General features: G+C 39.8%; 1 protein-coding gene across 2 annotated transcripts in view; it reads right to left on the bottom strand.

Annotated features, from left to right (window-relative positions):
* The window catches only part of ccdc149 (coiled-coil domain containing 149), a 109,697-nt gene that overhangs the window by 43,994 nt on the left and 37,845 nt on the right, over positions 1 to 27,858 (bottom strand). For both annotated transcript variants that reach the window (XM_062982171.1, XM_062982172.1), the window contains exons 2-4: positions 26,262 to 26,423; positions 25,913 to 25,951; positions 12,346 to 12,453 (exon numbers count right to left, since the gene is read on the bottom strand). In XM_062982171.1, coding sequence (XP_062838241.1) covers positions 12,346 to 12,453; positions 25,913 to 25,951; positions 26,262 to 26,423 — 309 coding nt within the window. The remainder of the gene's footprint in view (positions 1 to 12,345; positions 12,454 to 25,912; positions 25,952 to 26,261; positions 26,424 to 27,858) is intronic.

A 27,858-nucleotide genomic window follows, 5' to 3' on the forward strand; every position in this document is an offset into this window, starting at 1 on the left:
TGCCTACTGTTGACATTTCCGTGCCAGAGCCAATTAAGGACGCCCTTGAGACAGTGCAGCCTCTCCCGGGTTCTCCGGATGGTTTACTGTTTGATCGAAGGGCTTTTCTGAAAACAGACCATTCTCAGAAGCAAAGTTTACGATGAAGCGCCAGATTAGCGGAGCGAGGTGATTATGGCTAGCCCAGTTCTCTTGGGAAGAATTAGGGAGGCAGGCACCTGGTGAGATGTCTTTGGCGGACCAGTTCTCTTGGGAAGACTTGGGGAGTCCAGCACCTGCTCTGGGGGAACTTATGAACTTCCATAAAAGTTTTGCACTGAAAACCTTCGGCGCGGTGTCAACTTAACTTTTGACTGGGAAGCATCATCGTCTCTTGTTCCTGATTTCCAAGAGGCCTGACGGTGCGCTTACTCTGGAGTAGACCGGGTGTTGGTTTATCTTCTTGCCAAGTTGGGACTGCGTTTCAGCTCCTGAACATCTAGTTTTGCCTTGCCCTGAAATCCTGATTTGGACATTTATTCTAAAGGACTCTTCTTGCTCCCTGCTCTTTTCCCCACTCAAAACTCAGACGGAGTTTGAGTGTGTTTCGGTTTTTGGATTTTGAACTCTAATACTGGACATAAGACTTTATCTTATTGGACTAAAATTGATCTTTTCTGGAAGGTCAATTGCTACTTTTACTTTGCTGCTTATGTCCATTTGGAATTTTATTTGCTTTAATAAAGATATTATATTGTTATTGGCTTCTGTGTTGGTTCCCAGTGTTTGCGCTGCCCAGGAGTGTTACAAAAACATAGATTGTGTTAGCCACAAAAGTGAAGTTTCTGAATTATAACAACTACTTTCGAAGTAAATACCGCACAAGTAAACAAGAAATAACACTTTCAAACCAGGAACAGATTTTTTTTTCAAATGTTGATATATAGTGTAATGATTATGAGTGAATATTCAGGCATTATGCACTGGGAGGCTGACTAAAAAAATGAGATAAAGGTATTTTAAAATATGATATAGGTTGAGTATTCCTTATCCCAAATGTGTGGGACCAGAAATGTTTTAGATTTCAGATTTCTTTGGATTTTGGAACATCTACATTTGTATATGCACACACAATGAAATATTTTGGAGATGGGACCAAGTTTAAACACAAAATTCATTTATGTTGCATATACACCGTACAGAAATATGTTATGGGTGAGGAGGTGTCAATAGCACTAGAGATAAAGTGGGACCGAACAAGCAAGAAAGTTAGCTAAGATGGAATAGTATAATAAAGCACAATAAGGACCTTGTTAACACTCATCACTTTCCAGCATCGCTTCATGATACAAGCAATGACACACTTGTTTAGTTTCAGCCTCCCACTTCAGAAATAATATTTTTCTCCTGGTGACTCAGAGCTATAGTCACTCTTCCAGATTTTTCTATCTTCTGCAGCACTGCAAGCACTTGTTTTTTTCCTCCTCTATTTGTGTTTGGTGTCTAAGAAGCATGTTTTTTTTTCCAGTGGCGGCATGAAAAAAAGCCCAGCTTCAAACCTTGGACAGGCTGCTTCTAGGAGCACCTCTGGTAGCATGTGTCAAACTTGATAAGAGATTGTGATCAGTCAGGAAAATAAACAGCCTTAGAACTCTACTTGCCTCAAAAAGCTGCAGTGTCACCCGGACTCTGCTAACAGCGGGCAGAAATTGTTCAAAGAGGCTGCCAGAGAGTGTTTCTGGTTTTGTGCAACATTTGGGATGCAACTAAATGAAAGGAAAACCCAATTTCTTCTAATTATGCAAACTTTGCTTTTGTGACTTACCCCTATGAACTGGCTTTTCATGTCTAAGGTAGAGGTCATCACCTAAACCATATTCCTCTCCCAATTCCCAATTAGTTATTAGCCAAGTAGAAAGCAATGGTGCATCTTTCAAAATATAATCTTGTTAAAAAGCAAGCTTCTGTTCCTAGTGATGAAGATGTCTGCTGGAGAATTTCTTCTCCTCCCCTCTATGGCACAATTTGCTTGGGGGGAAAAACAACTGTATGAATCATACGCATCCGAGCTGAGTTGATCTATAAAGCATCTTTTGAGGCTGTAATAGCAGCTGCCTACTCGTCTTTTGCCAGAGGTGAGACTGGCAGAGACCAGCTGGGCAGTCAAGCCCTCCATTTTGGAAGAGATGGGAGAACAGCTTTCAAAAGCACACACAAATTATCCTTCATAGTTGTTTTTTCTTGTTTTTAAAATTATTGTTATTGTGCTTTATCTACAACTGCAACAAAATTAACAATCTGTCGGCACAGAAGGATTTAGTTCGCTGCACCCAAAGAACAAATTCCAAAATGGCAGCTTCCAAAAGCTAAGTGAAAATAAATTATAGCTGGCTAACCAAGCAAAGAGCTCCAAATACACACCCAATGAAGTTCATCGTTGATTTGAGGAAATTGACATGCCAATTCTTAGGAATGTTAAGACAAGGTGTACATTAGGTGGAGCTGGTTTAGTAGCCAGCCGCAATAAATCACTACTGATCGAGAGGTCATGAGATCGAAGCCAGCTCAGGTCGGATTGAGCTCCCGAACATTAATAGCCTAGCTCGTTGTTGAACTAAGCAGCTTGAAAGATAGTAGCATCTGTCAAGTACAAAATTTAGGTACTGCTTTATGCAGGGAAACTAATTTAACTAATTAACGACATCGTTAAAACTTCCAGCCACATTCAGAAAGGAATGAGGAAGTACTCCATCAAGGATTCAGTGTCACAAGTGAACGATGAAACGGCAGCACCCCTTATGGCCTGAATTGAGCATACCCTCATGAAGCTAGAAACTGGAAAATGTTAAATTGCCTTTGTGTCTGTCTATATGTCGTATGTCTAATGGCACTGAATGTTTGCCATATATACTTGGGGAGCTGTGGGCAGTTTCCAAAGTCTATGTAAGTGTGCCGGTGATGGTAATAAGGGTTGCACCACCACCAAAAAGAAAGCAAGTCATACTGGAGACTGTAATATAGTTCAAGTATGCTTTAGATTTATTTGTTTGTTTGTTTGTTTCGACATATTTTGCACTTTGGCCCAGATCCGTGATTTTAACTCATGTTTTTAACACCTTATTTTGTATGTTGACCTTTCATGACCGTTTTTATCAATATTGTTGTTTTATTGTTGAGTGATGTGCTTTATTGTTTTGCTTACTTTTATATTGTTGTGTTTGGGCATAGCCCCATGTAAGCCGCCCTGAGTCCCTTCGGGGAGATGGGGCGGGGTATAAGAATAAAATTATTATTATTATTATTATTATTATTATTATTATTATTATTATTATTATTATTTACAGTATTTATATTCCGCCCTTCTCACCCGAAAGGGGACTCAGGGCGGATCACAATGCACATATATATGGCAAACATTCAGTGCCATTAGAGTCCCCTTTCGGGTGAGAAGGGCGGAATATAAATACTGTAATAATAATAATAATAATAATAATAATAATAATAATAATAATAATTTATTCTTATACCCCGCCCCATCTCCCCGAAGGGACTCAGGGCGGCTTACATGGGGCTATGCCCAAACACAACAATATAAAAGTAAGCAAAACAATAAAGCACATCACTCAACAATAAAACAACAATATTGATATAAACGGTCATGAAAGGTCAACATACAAAATAAGGTGTTAAAAACATGAGTTAAAATCACGGATCTGGGCCAAAGTGCAAAATATGTCGAAACAAACAAACAAACAAATAAATCTAAAGCATACTTGAACTATATTACAGTCTCCAGTATGACTTGCTTTCTTTTTGGTGGTGGTGCAACCCTTATTACCATCACCGGCACACTTACATAGACTTTGGAAACTGCCCACAGCTCCCCAAGTGCTAATCTGGGGCACTGCTTCTTAAACGGTGGGTCCCAAACCCAAATAGGATCCTTTAAACTCAATATTGGGGTCTCCAAATATTTCCAACAGTAAAAGTTTTCTGAGCATTACTGAGGACTTCATTCCATGGCTTTAGGGCTGTTTCCATACGTTTCAGAAATGGATCCCCATGGGAGTCCCATGGAGGCCATCACATGACATAAGGGCACTTCCAGTGGGACTCCATTGGGTTCCATTTCCGCAGTGCATGAAAACGGACCCCTAAAGCCATGTTCAGGAGTCAGGTGTTGCCCGACTCCAAATGGCAGAAAGCGGAGGAAAGACGGTCCTTGTCACAGAAAGGCTATGGAATCACTGGCCATTCCAGAAGACAGGGAAAGATGGCAGAGAATGACATAAGATGGTTCCCTACACTTTTCTGCTCTTCATGGGATGAGGTCCATAGTGTCTGTTTTAGACATTTACTGTATATGAATCTGCTTTGAGTGTTTACAATGGACTCTGCAGTAGATGCTTCAGCTGTACTTCATAAAAAGGAAAATCAGCCTGTTTAGCAAGCCTTGCAAATGCTGATTTGATTTTTATGCCTATTTTGTATATCTATATACCCAGGGTCAGATAAGAATTCATCAGGCCGAAAGGTGTTGCGGGTGGAAAAGTTTAACAAGCCCTGGTCTGGGGAATAACTTTCAGCTGAATTATACAGGAACAAGCCAGAGAATCAAATGATTAGCTTTGTAACTGTTTGACTTCTTGGTGTGTATTTATAAAGCAGTCTACAGCATTATTTAGCAAGCCATTTCTAAAACTTGGATATCAATACGTGTCTGTATTTTTCAAGAGAGGGAAAAATGGGTGTTGTTCAGGGTATATAGAAATTCCTACTAATGGAAAAAAACTTTGTCCATGTATAGGAGTAGCTGGACAGAAAGAGTCAAGTATAAGTTGCATCCAAGTAACGGAGCTCAGCAAACCCAAACCCAAACTAAATACAATACTGCAAGTATTCGACAAATAGAAGATATCATCCACGTAGCTTGTTAGGGAAAATTAACCTAGTATCATTATACAGTCATCCTTCCACATTTGTGGGTTTAACTTTTGCAGATTTGATTATTTGTGGATTTTATTAGTATTTTTATTCTAGGATCTTTAGGTCTTCCAGGGCTTCCCTATGGCCAACTTCTGCCAGAACTAGATGACAGTGATTCCCTGGAGGACCTAGACATTCCTAGAGAGGGGCTCTTCCAGGATTTTTTTTAAAATTTGTGGTTTCCTTCTTTTGTGGAATCCTGTATTTCTAACTCCTGGGAAAGTCTTAGTCCTATTGTATGTGATACTGAACTTAACATAAGATTAAGATTCAACAGCATCAGCCAAAACTGCTCACCTCCTAGTCTTATGCTGCACCATGTTTTCTTTTCTTGCTCTTATTTTTCTTAGTTTTTGGTGCAAGGTAACAGTATGATCTGTTTCTCCAGCACAGGAGTATTGGCTCTCTTGGTGAAATTTCTAACCAAATATCGGCTAACAGACCACCCCTCCTTGGAATTTCATGCCACTCACATTAGATTTCCGCACTAAGTATAAAGGCTGCTTCTTTTTCTCTTCCGTAAAGGCAGAATTAATGAGGCACAGTGATGTGGCAAAAGCTAAAGGATAAACAGGGAGTTGAAACAAGTTAGCAGCACTCAAGTATTCAGAGTTTGCTGAAGTTTAAAGGCTTCATGGATTCTGCCTTGGGCTGACATTGGCAGGGTTGACAGCTGCTTCTCATCCATTTGTTTTCCCATCTATAGGCATGTAAATAAATAAAAAGATTTGCACAAGATGCAAGCAGAATTCAATGGGGTCTTTCTTCTCTGCAGTAAAGCGGCCCCGAGGTTCTCATAATTCAAAGAAGAAAGAATGCAAATGGGGCAAACCAGGATTTAGTTCATGCTGCCATTTAAGAGGTCTTCTAAATAGAAAACTTTGATAAAAGACAGAAATACAACTTTTATTCTTAAGATTCTACCCAATACATATATCACCACAGACAGCAAAAGATATGTATTTGAGAAAACCTCTGCACATAGACATAAACTAAGAATACAATATGGTTCATATGCAATGAGCAACAGTGGTTTCCCACCATTAAAATTCACCACGGTAAGTCTCAGGGCCACACAGTTGTTGTCAGTGAATAAAAGAAGTTTAAAGCTTCTTAGGGTGCTTTCAGACGGTATCAAATCTCAGGTTTTAGTCAGGGGCAAAAAAACCCAGGACCTGATATGAGGTCCACATACAGACCTGTTGGTCCCGGGATTTCTGCCTCGGTCATCCACACTTGCTGCTTTGTCCTGGGATTTTGCAGCCCCCAAGATGGTCGCCGTGGAACGTCTGCCAGAATTTTTGGCAGTTTAAAAAAAAAAAACTTAAGATGAGAAAGTTCCTGTATTTTTGTTCTGCAAACCTGAGTGGCATGTTATTGTTTTGCAGGTGACTCTGGATCGCGGGCACATGTAAGAGCTTCCATTTATCATCATCAATCCGCTACAATAAGGAGGATTCTTAGGAGACACTACCTATAGTTACGGAGATCAACAAAAGTCTCTGTTTACAAATCAGAGCCGAAAATAAGAGTATGCCAGGCTGAGAGATCACATGGGAAGGTTGGGGAGAAAATTCACGAAAGACGTAATGCTTTCATGGGTGGCTATTAAACAACAAGTTGTTTTACTTTAAAGGCAGTTCAGGCAACACTGCATTAGAGTGAGAAGCTAAGCCTGAATTCTCTTGTTCTAGGTTTTTGGATTGTAATATCCTGGAAGTTTTCCATGTTCCTGTTCATGTATTCCTGTTCAAATTCTACTAGTTATACCTTCTTGCTTGTGGACTTACGCTGTAGCTGTGATTTCTGGCTGTTCCTGGATTTTGTCACCTTTGGAACTTTATGAGACAATTGGATTATTGTTTGGTTTTCACCTGTTGCTGAACCTTTTAGGATTATATATCTGCTTTTCTTATTTCTGCTTTTTTCATATGCTTTTTATGTGTTTTACAATAAACAGTTTGATTATATTCCTGGACACTTGTGTGGTGTGGTGGTCATAGGTGTTTCCACGCCTGGAGTGCAACACCTTGAGAATGAGAACAAGCTATGAAACTACTTCTTATCCAGATGTTGAATCTCCTTGTTGCTTATGCTCAAATGGGATTTTTCATTGCATTTACTCTCTGTAAACCCATTTTTACCCAAAGTCCAGCATGTTCCAGCTGGTAATCATGAACCCTAGTTTTCAAAGCTCAGCACACACAGATAAGCAATTTTAAATTAAATTAAATTTAAATCAAACACAATCAAGTACATATATATCAGTTAACAATGACAACTGGTGTTTATTTAATAGCAAATGTTGGATTAGGAGAATGTTCCATATAAACTGCTAAATTTACAAATAAATTCACAGAGTGGTGATTAGGAAATATATATATATATATATATACATATATATATATATATATATATATGCACACGAACCTTTCCATCTGTCAATTTAAAAGAGCAAAATGGGGATATTCTGATAAAATGGACCTTTTAAAATGATGTTTGTTTTCCTGAAAATTCTGATTTGCGAGGAAAAGAAAGCACTAAATCACAACAGAATGCTCTCTCAGTCTCTTCGTAGTGACAGATTTATTCTGAAAAACTAATTAAAACTATGAAAGCTAGGGATGATTAACTCAAAATAGGCACACTTGAGTATGTCAGATGTTTAAAGATGGTTTTTAAATCACGACATCTAGAAATTTCTGATACAAAACAAAGGAGGGATTGAAGGGAGCCGGTTGGAGGGGGAGCACATATCAAGAAAAGGTTCAAGATTTTTTTTTTCGTGTCAGGAGCAACTTGAGTTGCTTCTGGAGTGAGAGAATTAGCCATCTGCAAGGACGCTGCCGAGGGGACGCCTGGATGTTTTGATGTTTTTACCATCCTTGTGGGAGGCTTCTATCATGTCCCTGCATGGAGCTGGAGCTGATAGAGGGAGCTTATCCGTGCTCTCCCCGAGTGGGATTCGAACCTGGCAGCCTTCAGGTCAGCAACCCAACCTTCAAGTCACAAGGCTTTAATCCACTACGCCACCAGAGGCTCCTAGGTTCAAGATGGAAGGATGTCATCTTCTTTCCAAACGTTCTTTCCAAACTTTCTTCAAGGTAGCAGCTTTGGAAAAGGGATGTTCAAATGACATTGGGTCTTCTGTTTTCTCTGGATAAGAGAATTTCACTGTAGGGCTTCCACTGGAGTTGAAATGATATTCCCTAGATATGTTAGATTCTCACAGTTTGGTTAAGGAACGGTGAGTGTTGTGGTCCAACACCTCTGGGGGGATTCCTTCCCACTGGAGCATGGCAGCACACCAAAATACTTGGGAATTACCCTGGACTGTGCTCTGACTTACAAGAAGCATTGCTTGACTATCAAACAGAAAGTGGGTGATAAATAACATCATACGAAAGCTGATTGTCACAGCCTGGGGATCACAACCAGACACAGTGAAGACATCTGCCCTTGCGCTTTGCTACTCTGCTGTATACGCATGCCCAGTGTGGAACATATTTCACCACATAAAAACCGCAGATGTGGCTCTTGATGAGACATGCCGCAATATCACAGGATGTCTACGCCCCACACGACTGGAGGAATTATACTGTTTAGCCGGTATTGCAGCACTTGACATCCACCGGGAATTAGTAGTCAGCAATGAAAGATCAAGGCAGTGACATCTCCAGCCCATCCCCTGTTCGAATATCAGCCAGCACGCCAATGCCTTAAATCAAAAAACAGTTTTCTAAGATCCACAGAGATACTCACAGGAACACCTCAGCAAGCAAGAGTCCAAAAGTGGCAGGCTGAAACCCGGAATCTCAATTAGTGGCTGATGCCGGATGATAGACTGCCTCCAGAAGACTGGGCAACTTGGAAAGCGCTGAACAGACTGCGTTCTGGCACCACGAGATGCAGAGCCAACCTTAAGAAATGGGGCTACAAACTGGAGTCCACGACATGACAGTGTGGAGAAGAGCAAACCACAGACCATCTACTACAATGCAATCTGAGCCCTGCCATATACACAATGAAGGACTTTCTTATAGCAATGCCAGAGGCACTCCAAGTGGCCAGCTACTGGTCAAAGGACATTTAGTATAATTCCAAGTTTTTAAAACATTGTGTTTTCAAATATATTACAACTTGTACTCTCAGCTGACTTATGACACGATAAATGAAATGACCTCTGGAAAGTTCTAATTCAAGAAAGGCCACCTCGCAAAGACATGTATATATTACAATGAATACCGTAATATACAATGAAATGTATCGCTCAGGTTTGAAGCATAAGATCATCTCAGACATCATTTGTGGAATATTAACTATAGCATGTTATCTGTCACAGTAAGCCATCCACTTCAAAGGTTTGATGGTCTAGATTGGTATATAGCAGGTATGGGCAAACTTGGGGCAACATTGTGGGCCCAACTGAGAGGGTCGGGCTGGAGGCAGGGTAGCTGGGCATGCGCTGGTTGGAACGGGCCCAAGGGGGAGAGGGCCTGTGAGAGGGTGAGGCTGGGAGGAGACCGGGCAGGGCCCAGGTCATCCTGAGGTTGTCCTTCTGGCATAAGGATGGGGCTGCTCGCTCCATCCTTATGCCGGGAGTAAAATGAGTCTTGTTGCAACTGTCCCGATCCTCCTTGATCTTCAGGCTGTCCTCTTGGCATTATGCCAGGAGGAGCGTGAGATAGGTGATGGCCAAGAACTCTCTGGAGGGCTCTCAGCTGCTGTGTGTCTTCCTCGGGCCATCCTCTCGGCATAAGGATGGGGCTGCTTGCACTGTCCTTATGCCGGGAGGACGGTGAAACATGCAGTGGCTGAGAGTGATCCAGAGGGCTCTAAGCCACTGCGTGCCTTCCTCCCCATCCTTTCTGCATAAGGATGCAGCAGGCCACTGTGTCCTTATACCAAGAGGACAGGGAAAATGAGGAGGGCCCGAGGTAAGCACACAGGGGGCCGCATCTGGCCCCCGGGCCTTAGTTTGCCCATGCCTGGTATATAGACATCACTTTAGCTCTAGAACATGCTTGTTCAAATCATCCTTCACAATAGAAAGGGAGAGAACCTACCATGTTTCCCTGAATATAAGACAGTGTCTTATATTAATTTTTGCTCCCAAAGATGCTCTAGGTCTTATTTTCAGGGGATGTCTTATTTTTCCATGAAGAAGAATTCACATTTATTGTTGAACAAAAAAATGAACATTTATTATGTAGTAGCTGTCATCACAAACCAGCATAACCAGACAAACTCTGAATTCTATCAATAATTTCTTGTTACTACCACTATTTCCATGTACAACTATCTATGGTACATACATTTACTGATCCTGCATGCTCTGGTGTTCTGTTTGGCGGGCATGCTTCCAAACAAAAACTTTGCTAGGTCTTACTTTTGGGGGAGGCCTTATATTTAGCAATTCATCAAAACCTCTACTAGGTCTTATTTACTGGGGATGTCTTATTTTAGGGGAAACAGGGTATGAAGTTGCATATACTGAAATGTTTAAAAACAAAAGTTGACATGCAGTTCTAAACCATGATTTGAGTTCTTCCCTATGGTTCCTATAAATTCAGTAAACATCATCTCTGAAATAAGTCACCGTCTTTGAAGTGGGAACTATTAGCATTTTGTGCACTGCATATACGCCAAGCGTTTAAATAATCCTTTCAACAGCCCAGTAAATTTACCCAAATTGTAAAGATCATCAAACTAAGAGACCAAGAACATCGGAAATATAGTAAAACAACCGTTTGCATGCATTGAATATTTAGCAGATGAGTCAGTTGCAATGATTAGGAAAATGGTGTAATTCCGCCATTTATTTCATTGCTTCTTCATATTAAATAAGTAGGTTCGGCCTGGCAACTGAAGCCAAGAGAGAATGAATTCTGCTTAAAACACTCTGAGAGTTGACAGCCAATGAGATTCTTCAGCCAAGGCATTTGTGAGGCAGAGCTCTCATTATATTACCACTATACTACACCAGCTTTCTAGTTTAATGATGAAAGCTATGAAAGGTCTGACAGTTTTGATGGCCCCTTTACACATAAGCTGGCAATGAAAATATATTGTTCAACCCAAGGATATCATGTAAGTCAATAAAACAACTGGAGTACAAAGAAAACCAGGCTTTTTGTAAAAGACATGGAAATCACTATTCAGTGTTTCAGTAATGATTAGGGCAGTTAGACCTCAGCCTTTTGCTCCTAAGCCAAAATCATACTCCCTACCTCCAGTTCTTCTCTCAAATGTCATAACCCATCGCAAGTGTAGTTTTGCTTTTACCTTATCCATTTTCCTTTCTCCTTTTCTTTCCCTTTATGTTTGATTAATTTTAGGGGGAGACAAAAATGTGGATATCTATAAGCTAAATGAAGATCAATAATGATCTAGGAAATTGCTAGCAAAACTTATTTTAATTGCCACTTAGCAACTTGTATGCAGAACACATCTCGCGATGTGCGGGTCTTGATGAATCCAAGGCTGGAGTTAATATTGCTGGAAGAAACATTAACAACCTTAGATCTGCAGATGATACCAATCTGATGGCTGAAAGTGAGGAGAAGCTGAGGAGCCTTCTAACCAAGGTGAAAGAAGAAAGTGCAATAGCTGGGTTGTATAAACATTAAAAAAAACCAAGATTATGACAACCAGACTGATTGATAACTGGCAAACAGAGGGAGAAAACATGGAAGCAGTGACAGACTTTGTATTTCTAGACACAACGATTACTGTAGACGCAGACTGCAGCCAGGAAATCAGAAGACGTTTACTTCTTGGGAGGAGAGCAATGACCAATCTCGATAAAATAGTGAAGAGTAGAGACATCACACTGGCAACAAAGATCCGCATAGTTAAAGCAATGGTATTCCCCATAGTAACCTATGGATGTGAGAGCTGGACCATAAGGAAGGCTGAGCGAAGGAAGATAGACGCTTTTGAACTGTGGTGTTGGAGGAAAATCCTGAGAGTGTCTTGGACTGCAAGAAGATCCAACCAGTCCATACGCCAGGAAATAATGCCCAGCTGCTCACTGGAGGGAAGGATATTACAGACAAAGATGAAGTACTTTGGCCACATCATGAGAAGACAGGAAAGCTTGGAGAAGAGAATGATGCTGGGGAAAATGGAAGAAAAAAGGAAGAGGGGCCGACCAAGGGCAAGATGGATGGATGGTATCCTTGAAGTAACTGGCTTGACCTTGAAGGAGCTGGGGGTGGTGATGGCCAACAGGGAGTTCTGGCGTGGTCTGGTCCATGAGGTCACAAAGAGTCATAAGCAACTGAACAAATAAATAACACAAACAAGTTAAATTTTAAAAAACAAAGTCTTCATAAAAAGTTATAATTCAGTTGATTTGGAATGCAACTTGTACAGTACCTTGTTGTCCCCTTGTACTTCTCCCAACCTCTGTTGAAGTTCTTTGATTTCTTCTCCCAGATGCTTATTTCGATCCCGAGTGTCACTCAAGAGTTGGGCAAGATTAGCCTACCAAAGAGAGGGAATCAAGTTTAATCAAAGGAGAGTAATTCGAAAACTGGATTGCAAGAAAATCATGTAGCTCTATTCAATCCTGCATTTGTATTTAGTTCATTTGACAGGGAAAGAATCCAAACACTTCATTAGGCCAAAAAGCATCATTCGTATAACTACAATCAGTGCAAAAATAAAATAAATCAACCATATATGCATATAAAACTTGAAGTGTGTACACAAACAAAGACAGATGGCAACACAAATACTGGTAGATGCCACTCGGGGAAAATCTTCCTACATTTTATTTACTATGACAAATTGAGACCAATAGCAATATATCATCATGCATAACATCATAGGCTCAATTAAGAGGAAAACTTTAAGAAAATATTATTGATTTAATCATTTGTGTATAATTTTTAAAGAGCACATGACCAGCAGGCAGAAGTGCACAATCAGTAGTCACTGGGAAATTACTACTGTGCAAAGTTTTCTAAAGTGAATCAACTGTAACTAAGAATAATGAACACATTTTTATCCACAACCCTTTCACTGGTTTGGAGCTAAAGTTCCTTTTCACTGGCAAAGGACATCTTCCATCTAATGTGTGCAAGAAAAAATGCAACAGAATCCATGAAGTTCTTCTGGTTCAACAAGGCACTTGTGCAACATCTTGTATAAGAGAAAGCAAGACTACTTCTCAAAAATTTGCCTATCATAATAGTGCTTGAACAGCATTTCTCAACCTGGCGGTTGGGACCCCTGTGGGGGTCACGTGGGGGTGTCAATGGGTCGTCAAAGACAATCAGAAAACACACATTTCTGGTGTACTTAGGAACCCCTTTGGCAGAGAATGCTGAAGATCTCTGCCTGTTTGGCCCAATTATATCATTGGTGGGTTCAAGGGGCTCTTTTGTTGTAGATGAACTATAAATCCCAGCAACTACAGCTCCCAAATGTCAAGGTCCATTTCCCCAAATTCCACCAGTGTTCACATTTGGACATATTGAGTATTCGTGCCAAGTTTGGTCCAGATCCATAATTGTTTGAGTCCTCAGTGCTCTCTGGATGTAAGTGAACGACAACTCCAAAGCTCAAGATCAGTGCCCACCAAACCCTTCCAGTATTTTCTGTTGGTCGTGGGAGTTCTGTGTGACAAATTTGGTTCAATTCCATCATTGGTGGAGTTCAGAGTGTTCTTTGATTGTAGGTTAACTATACATTCCAGCAACTACAACTCCCAAATGACAAAATAAATCTCCTCCCAACCCCACCAATATTCAAATTTGTGCATATCGGGTATTTGTGCCAAATTTGGTCAAGTGAATAAAAATACATCCTGCATATCAGGTATTTACATTATGATTTAAAACAGTACAAAATTACAGCTATGTAGTAGAAATGAAAATAATTTTATGGTTAGGGGTCATCACAACATGAGGAACTGTATTAAGGGTTCACGGCATTAGGGAGGTTGAGAACCACTCTGCTTGAACATCCCTCTGAACCCTTCTATTCGTGTTTGCATTATATTACTTCCTGCTGTACTTTCTTTGGTCCAACCCACTGCCGTTTCCCCACTGACAGTTGGAATTAAGATTTATATCTGTCATACAAAGAAGTCACAATGTAGTTCTTTAGAAGGTTTGTTCTCTTGTCACTAGCACCTCTTTATTTCATAGGTCATAAATATAACCATATATTTATTTGTACTTTTCTTTATAAAGTGTGTTGTAACTTGGTAGAAACAACTTTGGAACAGGACATATATCAATTTCAGGCATTATCATCTTTTTATATGGTTAAGAATCTTTTGCTGCAACTTTTTTTGAAAACTTTACATTAAAATGCTTTAAATATAAAGGTATATGGTACAGTATAGATACTTTATAGGGAAGATTATGTTGGGGATCCTGAGAGTTGAAGTCATTCATTAATATATCGTGAAGAATTTGCATGGCACCCTCAAGATGAAATCTCTAGAGTTATACTCTGACTTGGATATTGCAGATGACAGTGAAATAAAGATGTAAGTAGTGGAATGCCACGGAGTTCGGTCCTGGGCCCAGTGCTGTTCAATATTGTCATTAATGACTTGGATTAAGGTTTAGATGGCATGTTTATCAAGCTGGCAGATGACACCAAATTAAGAGGAATAGCTAATGCTCAAGAAGACAGGATCAGAAGTCAAATTGGCCGTAACAGATTAGAGAGCTGGGCCAAAACTAACAAAATGAATTTCAACAGAGAAAAACGTAAGATATGACACTTAGGTAGGAAAAATGAAATTCAAACATACAGGATGGATTACGTCTAGCTCGACAACAATGCATGTGAAAAAGATCTTGGAGTCTTAGTGAACAACAAGTTAAACATGAGCCAACAATGTGATGCAGCAACTAAAAAGCCAATGGGATTTTGAGCAGCGCCAAAAGGAGTATAGTGTCTAGATCTGTGGTTCTCAACTTTTGGTTCTCCAGGTGTTTTGGACTTCAGCTCCCACAATTCCTAGCAGTTGGTGAGCTGGATGGGATCTCTGGGAGTTGAAGTCCTAAACCCCTGGTGGATCAAAGGTTGGGAACCACTGGTCTAGATCAAGGTAAGAAATGTTTCCCCTTTATTTGCTTTGGTCAGATATCACCTGAAATAACACTGTGTCCAGTTTTGGGCACAACAGTTTAAAAGAGATATTGACAAGGTGTCCAGAGGAGGGTGACTAAAATGATTAAAGGCCTGAAGATTACCTATGATGATCGGCTTTAAGAACTGGGTATGTTTAGTCTGCAGAAGAGAAGGTTGAGGCATGATCGCCATGTTTAAATATGTTAAAGGAAGAGGGAGCAGGCTTGTTTTCTGCTGCCTTGGAGATTAGGACTCAGAGCTTACAGGAAAGGAGATTCCACCTGAACATTAGGAAGAACTTCCTAACTGTAAGAGCTGTTCAACAATGGATTTCTCTGCCTTGGAGTGTGGTGGAATCTCCTCCTTTGTAGGCTTTTAAACAGAGTCTGGATGGCCATCTTTCAGGGGTACTTTTGAGTGTGCTTTTCCTGCATTACAGGGGGTCGGAATGGATGTCCCATGTAGTCTCTTCAAATATCATATTCTATGATTTTATGACATGGATTTGGCGGATGTAACTCTGGTCTCTGCATGCCCCATTGTTACTTTTCTATTTGTTAAAGTATGTGAACAGGATCCTTAGAAAGGCAAGAGCTACTGCATATAAAGAACACATTTGATTCTCCTGGCCAGAGAGGGTACTGCATGTGTGAGTGATTAATTCCTATTTCCTAGAAAACAGGATTCCAATAAGATCTGTATGGGAGGATTTCCCTGATTCTATTATATTCTCTAGTTTACAATATTTCACTGTTGAGCAAGGTTCTAGAGTCTGTGGTGACCTCTCAGCTCCAGGAATTCCTGTATTGGGTAGATTACCTACTTCTGTCTCAGTCTGGCTTTAGGTTGGGTTATGGGACAGAGATGTTTTTGGTCACCTTGGTGGATGACTTACATCCAAGAACTGGATATTGAGAATAGCCCCTATTGGTTCTGCTGGACCTCTCAGCAGCTTTTGATATCTGTTAATGTCCCTTTAATCTTATGGCAGTGTGGACTTGGATAACCCAGTTCAAAGCAGATATTGTGGGATTTTCTGCCTTGGTATGCTGGATTATATAGCTGTGTGGAAGGGCCCTAAGTTCACTAGGATGGGGCTTGGAAGTACAACTTTACTGTTTCTCTGGTCCCTCCAGAAGATGGAGCTAGAGATTACTTTTCCACCCCTTTGCCACTGACTTGTGGTGTGCCTTGGGATTCTGTTTTCCCCCCTACACTACATGAAACCACTTGCAGATGGTTAGATTGGAAGGAAATCCAGTTTGGGGCTGGGTGATGATTACACAAACCACAGAGCCCTGATGCAGAAGGGCTTTCTATCGCATACTTTTGTAAGAATTTGTTGTCCTAATTTAAAACTGCATTAAATGGTCAGTGTAGATGGGGCCTATGTTTTATTTTATTCAATCTTTAGGAATCATATATCTTAATAGCACTAAAGAAGGCATAAGAGGGATACTGACAAGTACGGTAGTTTATTCTGGGTTAGAAAATGCTGAGTTTCTCCCTTTGTTCAAAAGATAATCTAATAAATATTTCCCTTTCAAAAACAAAGCTCTAGCTATAGAGCAGAATTTGAGGGAAGGAACATATAGCTTCCAACTTATTTTTCATGTAATTGTTTCCCATAAAATACTAAACAACAAATTTATTTTGAATCTTAGAGGATATCTGATATAACACTTGTTCTCTGATATTTTAGTTTGGGAATGTACCATGGAATTTAGAGAAAATGGCATAGAGGTTGGCATAGCTGATCCTAGGGACATATTTTATTATTGGTTCCCTCAAAATCATTTTTTAATTATTTTAAAGTTGCCTTTCCCGAACCTAGAATTTCTTTTCTTATATGGACTACAAAACCAATAATGATTTTTGCCTGGGAAAGATGGCCTGATGCTACATTTAATTATTTGCGGCCACTGTCATGTTGGAATGGTTGTCTTAAAACATGGGATCTCATATATATTCTTCAATTAAATTAAGTGATTTAATTGTGTTGTTTATTAAAGAAGAAAAAGGAATAATGTGTTTCAGTTACAGGATACTGATTTATTCTCTAACTGAATATCTGATTTACCTTCACTCATTATTTAAATGCATTGTTTATTAAAGATGAAGAAAGAATAATATTAGAGAATACTGATACACTATAAATGCAGTGAGAAATCAGTACATTCAAAGATCAGGCAGTGAATCAACAACGGAGAATATTTTGAGAGCCTCTAAGCATATGCAGAATATTTTTCGGCAGAAATCAATCAATGTATCCTTTCTGCCTGCTCATTTACAATCACATGGTGAAGTCCTCAAATCAATGGCAAAGCAAATCGTTTGCATGCAGGATCCAGAAATTCCAAATTTTGTCATCTACAGCTCAGATGCTGAGAAATATGACAAGCCCATGATTCTCTGCATCTATCTCACCTTATAATAATTATTTTTTTAAAAAAAGAAGGAAGTATTTTAAAAAGGCAACATGGAAAGGATAGAGAAAGGACTGGCTTTCTGAAAAGACCCTGACTACATATGGTCTTTGGTTTTCAACTACATCTTTGTCCTATAATCCCATTCTGCTCCAAGACCCATTTTTTAAAAATTCTGTTCTTTAAATGGTTTTTTGTCTTCTGTTCTTAACTTAGGCTTCAGAAAGTTCTCTTTCTAGCCTTCCTACCAAAAGTGCCCTGTGATTCATTTTCTCAAGTCCCACCCTGTTTCCCCTAAAATAAGACATCCCCAGAAAGTAAGACCTAGTAGAGGTTTTGCTGAATTGCTAAATATAAGGCCTCCCCCGAAAGTAAGACCTAGCAAAGTTTTTGTTTGGAAGCATGCCCACCTAACAGAACACCAGAGCATGCAGGATCGGTAAATGTATGTACCATAGAAATAATGGTAGTAACAAGAAATTCTTGATAGGATTCACAGTTTGTCTGGTTATGCTGGTTTGTGATGAAAACTACTGTACAGTATATAATAAACGTTCATTTTTTTGTTCGACAATAAATGTGAATTCTTCTTCATGGAAAAATAAGACATCCCCTGAAAATAAGACCTAGCACATCTTTGGGAGCAAAAATTAATATAAGACACTGTCTTATTTTCGGGGAAACACGGTAATACTTCTCCGGAGGCAGCTTATAATCCCATTAAACTTAATTTGACAGAGGAAGAGGCACCCACCCTAATAAATTCTAACAACTTCTTAACAACCAAATACCCTAAAGATTTTTTTACAAATGTCAGCCTTAATTGGGAAATCTACTGAGTTGGGTGAAATTGTGATAAAAATATCAATTACTTAACAATTAATCACTTAGCTCATTCCAAGCTTAGGAAACAAGTCTTTGGATTTTCGATAAAATTCAAATTCAGATTAGTTTTCTTCTTGCTGAGATTTACATCCACCCCTCTCCCACTGTTAGATTGTACGTGGCAGCTTTTGTGTAAAGTAGCATCAGAACAAACAACTCTTGCCCACAATGCCCTGCCTCATGCACAGAGGAAGAACTGTTTAAAGCCACAGACAATGCAGTTGCTGTTGCCCGTTTTTGGTCTAAAACTATTTAGCAGCTTGTGATCCCTTTATTTTATTAGTTTTAAACTTATTTTATTCAATGCTTTTAACACGAAATAAATAAATAAATAAATAAATGCAATAATAACAAAAAAAACATGTGCCTGCTGCCGTTAGACTGTGCGCGGCAGCTTTTGTGTGAAGTAGCATCAGACAATGGATTAACTATACCCAGAAAGGAATATAAGAGGCATTTACATTTTAATTTAGTCTACTGTCAACAAGGCCCCATTGAGTGGATGTATATTTCTGCTGCCTTGGTTGCTCTTTGGTCCTGAGTTCTAGCTTCCTACTTGATCTTATAATGAGGTTCTTGCCAGACTGATTTACCTTAGTTCTGATGTCTGGCTTGCTTCTTAACTTCTGAATCCTAGCTGAATCCTCATCAGCCTGCTGCCTAACCACCTCATCAGATGGGCAAAACTGCCAGTCCTACACTGATTTCACTCCTCTTCAGGCATGGAGCCCACCATCTACCATCATATGATATTGATCTACTTCCAACGGGGCTCCATGCCTGAGGCAGGGTGAAATTGGCATAGGTGTCAGTGGCGGCCACACGGGTGGCTTCAAAAACAACAGTGGGAAGCAGGACAGTGATGCTTTCTCCGTGAGATGAGGTTAGAAGGAAGGCAGGTGATGCAGGGTGTGGGGCAATGGGTTTCCTATGTCTGTTGCCAGGTCCTGCCAGATTTTTCACAACTCATGGCGAATGTGATAAGGTCCTAAGGTGCAGCCTTGATAACACTGCACTTTTTCCACATATAGTTTCCCTGATAATTCCTAAAATTATCCATACAGATATAATCATAATTGCCTTCATTCACTGAGTAAAAAAAATCAGGAAAAATACGAGGGTTATCCAGAAAGTAGATTACGTTTTGAAATTAAAAATGAACAAAGTATAGGAGAAAACATTTACCATATGCAATTGAAAGCCACACCAAAATACCACTTCTCAACATAGTCGCCATTCAAATCTAGGCACTTATCATAGCGTTGAATGAGCTTGGCAACTCCTTCCCCACAAAACCTCATATTCGTCCTGGATCACTCTTCTAAGGTTTTGCAAATGTTTGCAAACGATATCGGCAAGGAAGGTTATGGTGACCGTTTTTTGGGACAGGAAAGGTGTGCTTCTTGTGGACTTCCTGGAACAAGGCATGATGATAAACTCAGAAAGGTATTGCCAAACTTTGCAAAACCTTAGAAGAGCGATCCAGGACGAGCGTGAGGGAAAGTTGAGTGTGGGGATTTTGCTGTTTCATGGGAACGGGTTGCACACATGAAATTCTGGAGTCTTTTGGGTGGGAGTTGTTTCCTCATCCGCTTGCAGTCCGGGCCTTGCACCGAGCGACTACCAACAATGGGGGGTGTCTGGCAATGCAGCGTTTTGGCGATGATGCACAGCTGAGGGAAGGGGTGACCAGCTGGTTGAGGATGCAAGCGGCAGAGTTTTGTGGGGAAGCCATTGCCAAGCTCATTCATCGCTATGATAAGTGCCTAGATTTGAATGGTGACTATGTTGAGAAGTGATATTTGGGTGTGGCTTTCAACTGCATATGGTAAATGTTTTCTCCTATACTTTGTTCATTTTTAATTCCAAAACATAATCTACTTTCTGGATAACCCTCATAATAAAGAGGAGAGGATTTATTGTAGCCACTTGAAAGGTCTGCTGTTTACTTTTGTTTTTATGGAAATGTTTAGTAGAAAGCTAGGTAGCATTTTGTGGGTTTCCCTGCAAGTGCGTTCTGAAAAATGGGCTCAATTAGTATCAAAGTGATAAAACATATTAATTTGAAGTCTTTTCAGAAGGAGGAACTCAACTAAGCCAAAGAACGCTTGCCAGATGGCACATTGATCCAATCTCTCATTAACCACCTGAGAGGAATTTAAACCAGGAAACCCATATCCTAAATAATCCTTTCCTGAAACCAACCACTGCCCTAAGATTCAATTCCTGTAACATACTTTCTGAACTCCTGCCACAAAAGTTATTTTGCTTCAGACTACTGTGACCATGATGGATAGCAACACCAACATAATGCACCCTTATGTGCTCTGCACATAAATCTTAGCTGGCACACACAAGTTGTCATCCCACTTCACAGCCCCTATCCCGTAAACTAGGTTACGGGTGAGGAGGGAAATGAAGAGGTGAGTAACAACAGTATGAAAGCTGTTTAGACAGAAAGGTTCAAATCATGCTCAAATCTCCAAGACACTTGCATTATTTTCCAGTGTTTAAGCATACATTTCAAGTTAGACAACTGGAATAAAGGGGAACAGGTAGAAAAATCTGATGAAACATCAAGTGCTCTTCAGAAGTGTGATTGATAGCAATTTTTATTGCAATTTCTACTTCAATGGTTTTGGATGAATCTGGCACCCAGCTTAATACAGTAAAACCTGCTTTGCTTAGTAAGAGACCCTTGAGCTCAATATCAACCAAACAAATTGATGATCTCTGCTAGCACTACATTTCAGATATAGAAACAAACTTTCATCCATTAATTTTCAAGTGATGGCGGAAATGCTTTTAAAGCTCTGGGATGAATATTCCCAACAAATCAAGCAGAGATAGATGGTAGAAATTATCATCTATTTTATCAGTGAAAAAAAAACCCCTATATTTATTAACACTGCTACAGCGCAGATTCCCAACAGCTGTGTGAACACATGCATTAGGAAAACCAAACAACACCTCTCCTATGCTGAAGACCCATAAGAATACAGTTTTTAAAAAAACACTATGTAAAATAAACTTTTAAAGCTGTTCCTGGTTCAAAAGTGTTATTTCCTGTTTAATTGTGCAGTAGTTGCTATACTCTAGAAACTTTGTTTTTGTGGCTACCACAAGGGAAGGTAACGGCAGTCCATGCAGTCATGCCGGCCACATGACTTTGGAGGTGTCTATGGACAACACCGACTCTTCAGCTTAGAAATGGAGATGAACACCAACCCCCAGAGTCGGTCACGACTGGACTTAACGTCAGGGGAAAACCTTTACCTTTAACCTTTACCTACTATGAGATATTCATTGAAAACTATAGCAAAATGTGCAGCAGGATGTCCTGCAAAACCAACGTTTTTGCAGTTAATAAACTTTTTCCATGTTTTTATGATAAAACCAATGAGGAAATGATATTTATAACCCCGGAACAAAAATTGTGTTACATAGTGTAATTATTTGTATGCATCCCGGACTGCTAACCAATATGCCAGCTTCGAAATAGTACTCTCCGATATTTTTTCTCATAACCTCTAATCAGAAGTCACTACAGTAGAGCCTCACTTATCCAAGCCTCGCTTATCCAAGTTTCTGGATTATCCAAGCCATTTTTGTAGTCAATGTTTTCAATATATCGTGATATTTTGGTGCTAAATTCGTAAATACAGTAATTACAACATAACAGTACGGCATATTGAACTACTTTTTCTGTCAAATTTGTTGTATAACATGAAGTTTTGGTCCTTAATTTGTAAAATCATAACCTAATTTGATGTTTAATAGGCTTTTCCTTAATCCCTCCTTATTATCCAAGATATTTGCTTATCCAAGCTTCTGCCAGCCCTTTTAGCTTGGATAAGAGAGACTCTACTGTATTTTCCAAACTCTGGGAACTATAATGTAAAGTTTTGCTTCATTTGAATGAAAAAGCAATGGATATTTATAATTTTTGTAAGAACATTATAAATATTTACTTTATTTACACACATCCCAAAAACTGATGCTCGTGCAATGGGCAGGGAAATGTAAATTTTCATGCTAATATCAAAATGGACACTGACAGATTTTTCATCTTCAGATCACTTGCAGTTCCAGCTGTCTCAATCAAAACTGTTTCCGAATGGTGTTTCTGCCCAATCCAGTTATCTGAAAACTACCAATTTCCCAACTCTATTCTATATTATAATTCAACAAAACCCTGTATGATTTTTCCTGATATTTCTTCCTTTGTCTCTCCTGTCCTTAAATTGGCTGGCTTTTATCTTTTGAATCTTCCTCCCTTCATACATGGTTATAGACACACAAAGAGACCATGCTTCTTGTTGTTGTTGTGCACTTTCAAGTCATTTCCGACTTATGGTGAACCTGTCACTGAGTTTTCTGGGGCTGAGAGTGTGTAACTCACCCAAGATCAGTCAGTGGATTTCCATGACCGAGTGGAAAATTAAATCCTTCCTTCCAAAGTTGTAATACAACGCTCAAACCACTATATCATGATGGCCACATTATTACTCTATCTAATTGTAATATATACTTGCTCTAGTATTTGTTTCCACTGGCCTGGCTAAAGGTACTACATTTAATTATTTGGTGTTATTTCCCCCAAAATATTTAATTTTCTTCAACTCATGTAGCTGAATGAATGCACATGTGTCTAAATGTCTCCATGACAAAACAAAATGTCATCCGTTGGGCATTCGAGTGATGAAAGCTTATTGATTATTCTCAATTGCTTTGTTTTCTTTGAAAACAATAGTTGATAATACATCAATGATATAATATAGTGTGTATTTGGATGCATTGGGCCCCACACCTGGAGAATGGCAGCATCTAAATGTAATGCTTAGCACACAAACAGATTTCCAGACAATGGAGGAAAACTAAGATTATTGCAATTTTAAAACCCGGTAAAGATGCCTCCAACGCCAAGAACTACCAACCAATCTCTCTCTCTTATGTCATCTGTATAAAATATATGAGAGGGTGCTATTAAATCAACCAGGCCCTGTTATTGAAGCCCAGCCTGATGCGCAATAAGCAGGTTTCAGACCAGGAAAAAATTATACAGCTCAAATTCTTAACTTGACTGAGTATATCAAGAAAGGCTATGATAAAAGTTGCATTACGGGAACAGTTTTTGTTGATCTTACAGCAGTCTATGACACAGTGCAACATAGGAAATTGCTGCATAAAGTCCACCATATCACCTGGGATACAATTTTAAAAAACTATCCAGATCCTCCTAGAAAACTTCAGCTTCTATGTGGAGTTCTAGAGCAGAAAAAGTAGATGGAGGAGGCAAAAGAATGGTATCAAGGCAGCATTCTTTCACCAACCTAGTTTAGCATCTTTACTAATAATCAGCCACAACCACCACTCACAAAGAGCTTTATATACGCTGATGACTGCAGCCTAACAACACAAGCAGAAGACTTTGAAAAAGTTGAAAACCAACTTACTAATGCTCTGAAAGATCTCTCCAGCTACTACAAAGATAACCACCTGAAGCCTAACCCTGCCAAGACACAAGTGTGTGCTTTCCATCTAAGTAATTGTGAAGCCAACAGGAAACTGAAGGTTACCTGGGAAGGTCAAGAGCTTGAACACTGTTTCCACACTAAATATCTTGGTGTCGCCTTAGATGGAACACTAACATTTAGGAAACACTATGCGAACACCAAGCACAAGATAGCTGCACAAAGTAACATCCTGTGGAAATGTACTAATAGCCCATGGGATGCAGATCCAAAATTAATAAGAATATCAGCCCTGGCATTGTCTTACTCAACTGCTGAGTATGCCCGCCCCGTATGCCACAAATCTGTCCATGCAAAGCAGGTGAATATAGCATTGAATGAGACATGTAGAATAATCACAGGATGTCATAAACCTACACCTGTTGATAGACTTCATAAACTAGCTGGCATTGCCCCTCCTGACGTGCGACGGGAAGTTGCTGCCAATTGCGGAGAAATAAGGTGGAACACTGTGAAATCCACCAATTATATGGATATCAGCACACACACCCCTCCAGTAGACTTAAATCAAGGAAAAGCTTCATGAGAACCACCACTCCTCTAAATGTTTCTCTGGCAACAGCAAGAATATCTCTCTGGGCAGCAAAGTCAGGCAATGCCAGCTGGATGGCCCCACACGAGGGTTTTCTTCCAGGGGCAAACCAAGAATGGGCAACTTGGAAGTCCCTGAACAGACTTAGAAGTGGAGTTAGCAGATCAAAAGGCAATCTGGAAAAATGGCACTACCTAGAACAGTGGTCCTCAGCCTAGGGTCCCCAGATGTTTTTGGCCTTCAACTCCCAGAAATCCTAACAGCTGGTAAACTGGCTGGGATTTCTGGGAGTTATAGGTAAAAAACATCTGGAGACCCTAGGTTGAGAACAACTGACTAAGAAGCATCCTCCACCTTGTGCAACTCTGAAGCAGAACAAACTTGGAGCAGAACAAACTACTCTGCATCTGTACGCTTGCCCACAATGCCCTGCCTCACGCACAGAGGAAGAACTGTTAAAAGCTACAGACAATGCAGTTGCTGTTGCCCATTTTTGGTCTAAAACTATTTAGCAGCTTGTGATCCCTCTATTTTATCAGTTTTAAACTTATTTCATGCAATGCCTTTGACAAGAAATAAATAAATAAATAAATAAATGCATTAATAATAAAGAACACGTGCCTGCTGGAATGCAGATGGATCCCTAGGTTCTGAGTACAGTAGAGTCTCACCTATCCAACATAAACAGGCCGGCAGAATGTTGGATAAGCAAATATGTTGGATAATAAGGAGGGATTAAGGAAAAGCCTATTAAACATCAAATTAGGTTATGATTTTACAAATTAAGCAACATCATGTTAAACAACAAATTTGACAGAAAAAGTAGTTCAGTACGCAGTAATGCTATGTAGTAATTACTGTATTTACAAATTTAGCACCAAAATATCACGATGTATTTAAAACACTGACAACAAAATGTGTTGGATAATCCAGAACATTGGATAAGCGAATGTTGGATAAGTGAGACTCTACTGTATATAATGCCACTTTTGCACCAGTTACACTGGTTCAATTTTTTTTCAGGAAGGTTTCAAAATAGTGCTTTAATTGGTTTATTTAAATGACTTCCTTTAACCAAAAATCCTGACTACACATTTTGCTCATCATAAATGAGTAAAAGAGACAGGACTTTATTTAGTGGTGCCAACCTGCATTATGGAACTCTCTTCCTGGTGCTTTGAACCTTCTGTTCGTGCTTCAACGCCCTTTTAAAAAACCTACATGTCCAGAATAGTTTTTCAGATTTAGTAGCTAACTTGCATGTGTCACTATTAAGAACCTCATTTGATTTTCTCAACATTGTTCTGTCATTACTTATACGTGTTTGTGCATGTGCTGTTTGCTGAATGAAATATCTTGAACAGGGAAGGTATACAATGCTACAGTACACACAATTCAGTTCAATAATGTCTTTTAAAGACAATGACACAGGGAAACACATTATATACACACTAAACAGAAATTAAACCTACCTGTTTTCTTTTCTCTGGGGGAATAGATGGATCTCCATCCTACAAGAAAAGACACTTTACATGTCACTGGGGAAAATAACAAGGTTTTATAAAGTAATCAAGTTTACATTAAGAAGGAGTTTAGTGCAGTCACTCTATTTTGATTGTTAGAGAGTTGTTTTATTCAACGGTATAAGATCTTCCTATTAGTGCTTTAAATAATACTAACTGCACAATCTGTACTTAATAAAAAAACACAGAACAAAAGGTGTGACAAGGCAATGCTTAACTAATTAGGTTACATTATGTCAATGAAAGTGTTTTTTCTATTAGAAAATATTAACAGAAAAATTTCAAGTCAGGTACATACAATCAGTTCACGGTATTTCTTTTTCAGCGATTGGTGCTTTTCCCGTAGTTGGTTTGCCATGAGCTTGTACTGATCTCTTTCCTGTTGACATGTGTCCAATTCCTTGGAAAGGATGAGCAGTGCTTCTTTCTTACTTTCTAGCTTCCTTTTGCAAACCAGATACTGCAAGATAATCCAAGCAAAATATATGACATTATTGCTCAGAACAGAACAAAACCAAACAAAAGACAGAAACAAAATCTAGTTCAAGAATGGAGGGAGGGACATTTGAATTGTTTCAAGGAAAAAGTGCCAGCATTAATTTCTAGGTTAAGATGACATTTGCTACTTTCAAACCAGAGTAGACTCAGTGAATCACTAGGTTTATGTAAATATTGATGTAACATTCAGCAACTAAGGTTGTATCTACACTGTAGGATTAATGCAGTATGATTCCATTTTGACGGCTCAATTCTATAGAATCATGGGTTAGCCTTCTCTGCCAAAGAATCCTGCTGCATTAAGGTAAAGATAAAGGTTTCCCCCTAACATTAAGTATAGTCGTATCCGACTATGGGGGTTGGTGTTCATCTCCATTTCTAAGTCGAAGAGCCAGCATTGTCCGTAGATGCCTCCAAAGCCATGTGGCCAGCATGACCACTTGCAGCACTGTTACCTTCCCACTGGGGAGGTACCTATTAATCTACTCACATTTGCATGTTTTCAAACTGCTAGGTTGGCAGAAGTTGGGCCTAACAGCAGAAGCTCACCCCACTCCCTGGATTTGAACTGCCAACCTTTTGGTCAGCTCAGAGGTTTAACCCACTATGCCACCGGGGGCTCCCTGCTACAATACCAAACTGTAAATCCCACGATTTCATAGCACCGACCCACGGCATTAATTCAATAGAGTAGACACACTTTAATTCAATGTCATGGTTGGCCACGCTGGTGTAGACACACTTCAGTTCAAAGCCAGACTTGACCATGGTGGTCCATGCTCTTGTTATATCTCAAATAGACTACTGCAACGTGCTCTACATGGGGTTGCCTTTGAGGACTGTTTGGAAGCTTCAAGTGGTCCAATGGGTGGCAGCCAGATTTCTCATTAAAGTGGTGTACAGGAAGAACACAACCTCCCTGTTACATCAGCTCCACTGGCTGCCAGTCTACTACCGAGCACAATTCAAAGTGCTGGCTTTAGCCTATAAAGCCCTAAACCAGTGGTTCTATACCTGGGGTCCCCAGATGTTTTGGTCTTCAACTCCTAGAAATCCTAACAGCTGGTAAACTGGCTGGGATTTCTGGGAGTCGTAGGCCAAAAACATCTAGGGACCCCAGGTTGAGAATCACTGCACTAAACAGTTCTGGCCCAGCTTACCTTTCAGAATGTTTCTCTGTCTATGAACCATCCAAGAGATTAAGATCTTCTGGGGAGGCCTTGCTCTCAGTCCCACCCCCTTCTCAAGAGCGATTGGTGGGGATAGAGACAGGGCCTTCTCAGTGGTGGCTCCTAGGGTGTGGAACTCCCTCCCCAGCGAAATAACTACTACTACTACTACTACTACTACTACTACTACAGTAGAGTCCCACTTATCCAACACTCACTTATCCAACC

This window comes from Anolis carolinensis, chromosome 5 (assembly GCF_035594765.1).
Source record: "Anolis carolinensis isolate JA03-04 chromosome 5, rAnoCar3.1.pri, whole genome shotgun sequence".
Classification (NCBI taxonomy): domain Eukaryota; kingdom Metazoa; phylum Chordata; class Lepidosauria; order Squamata; family Dactyloidae; genus Anolis; species Anolis carolinensis.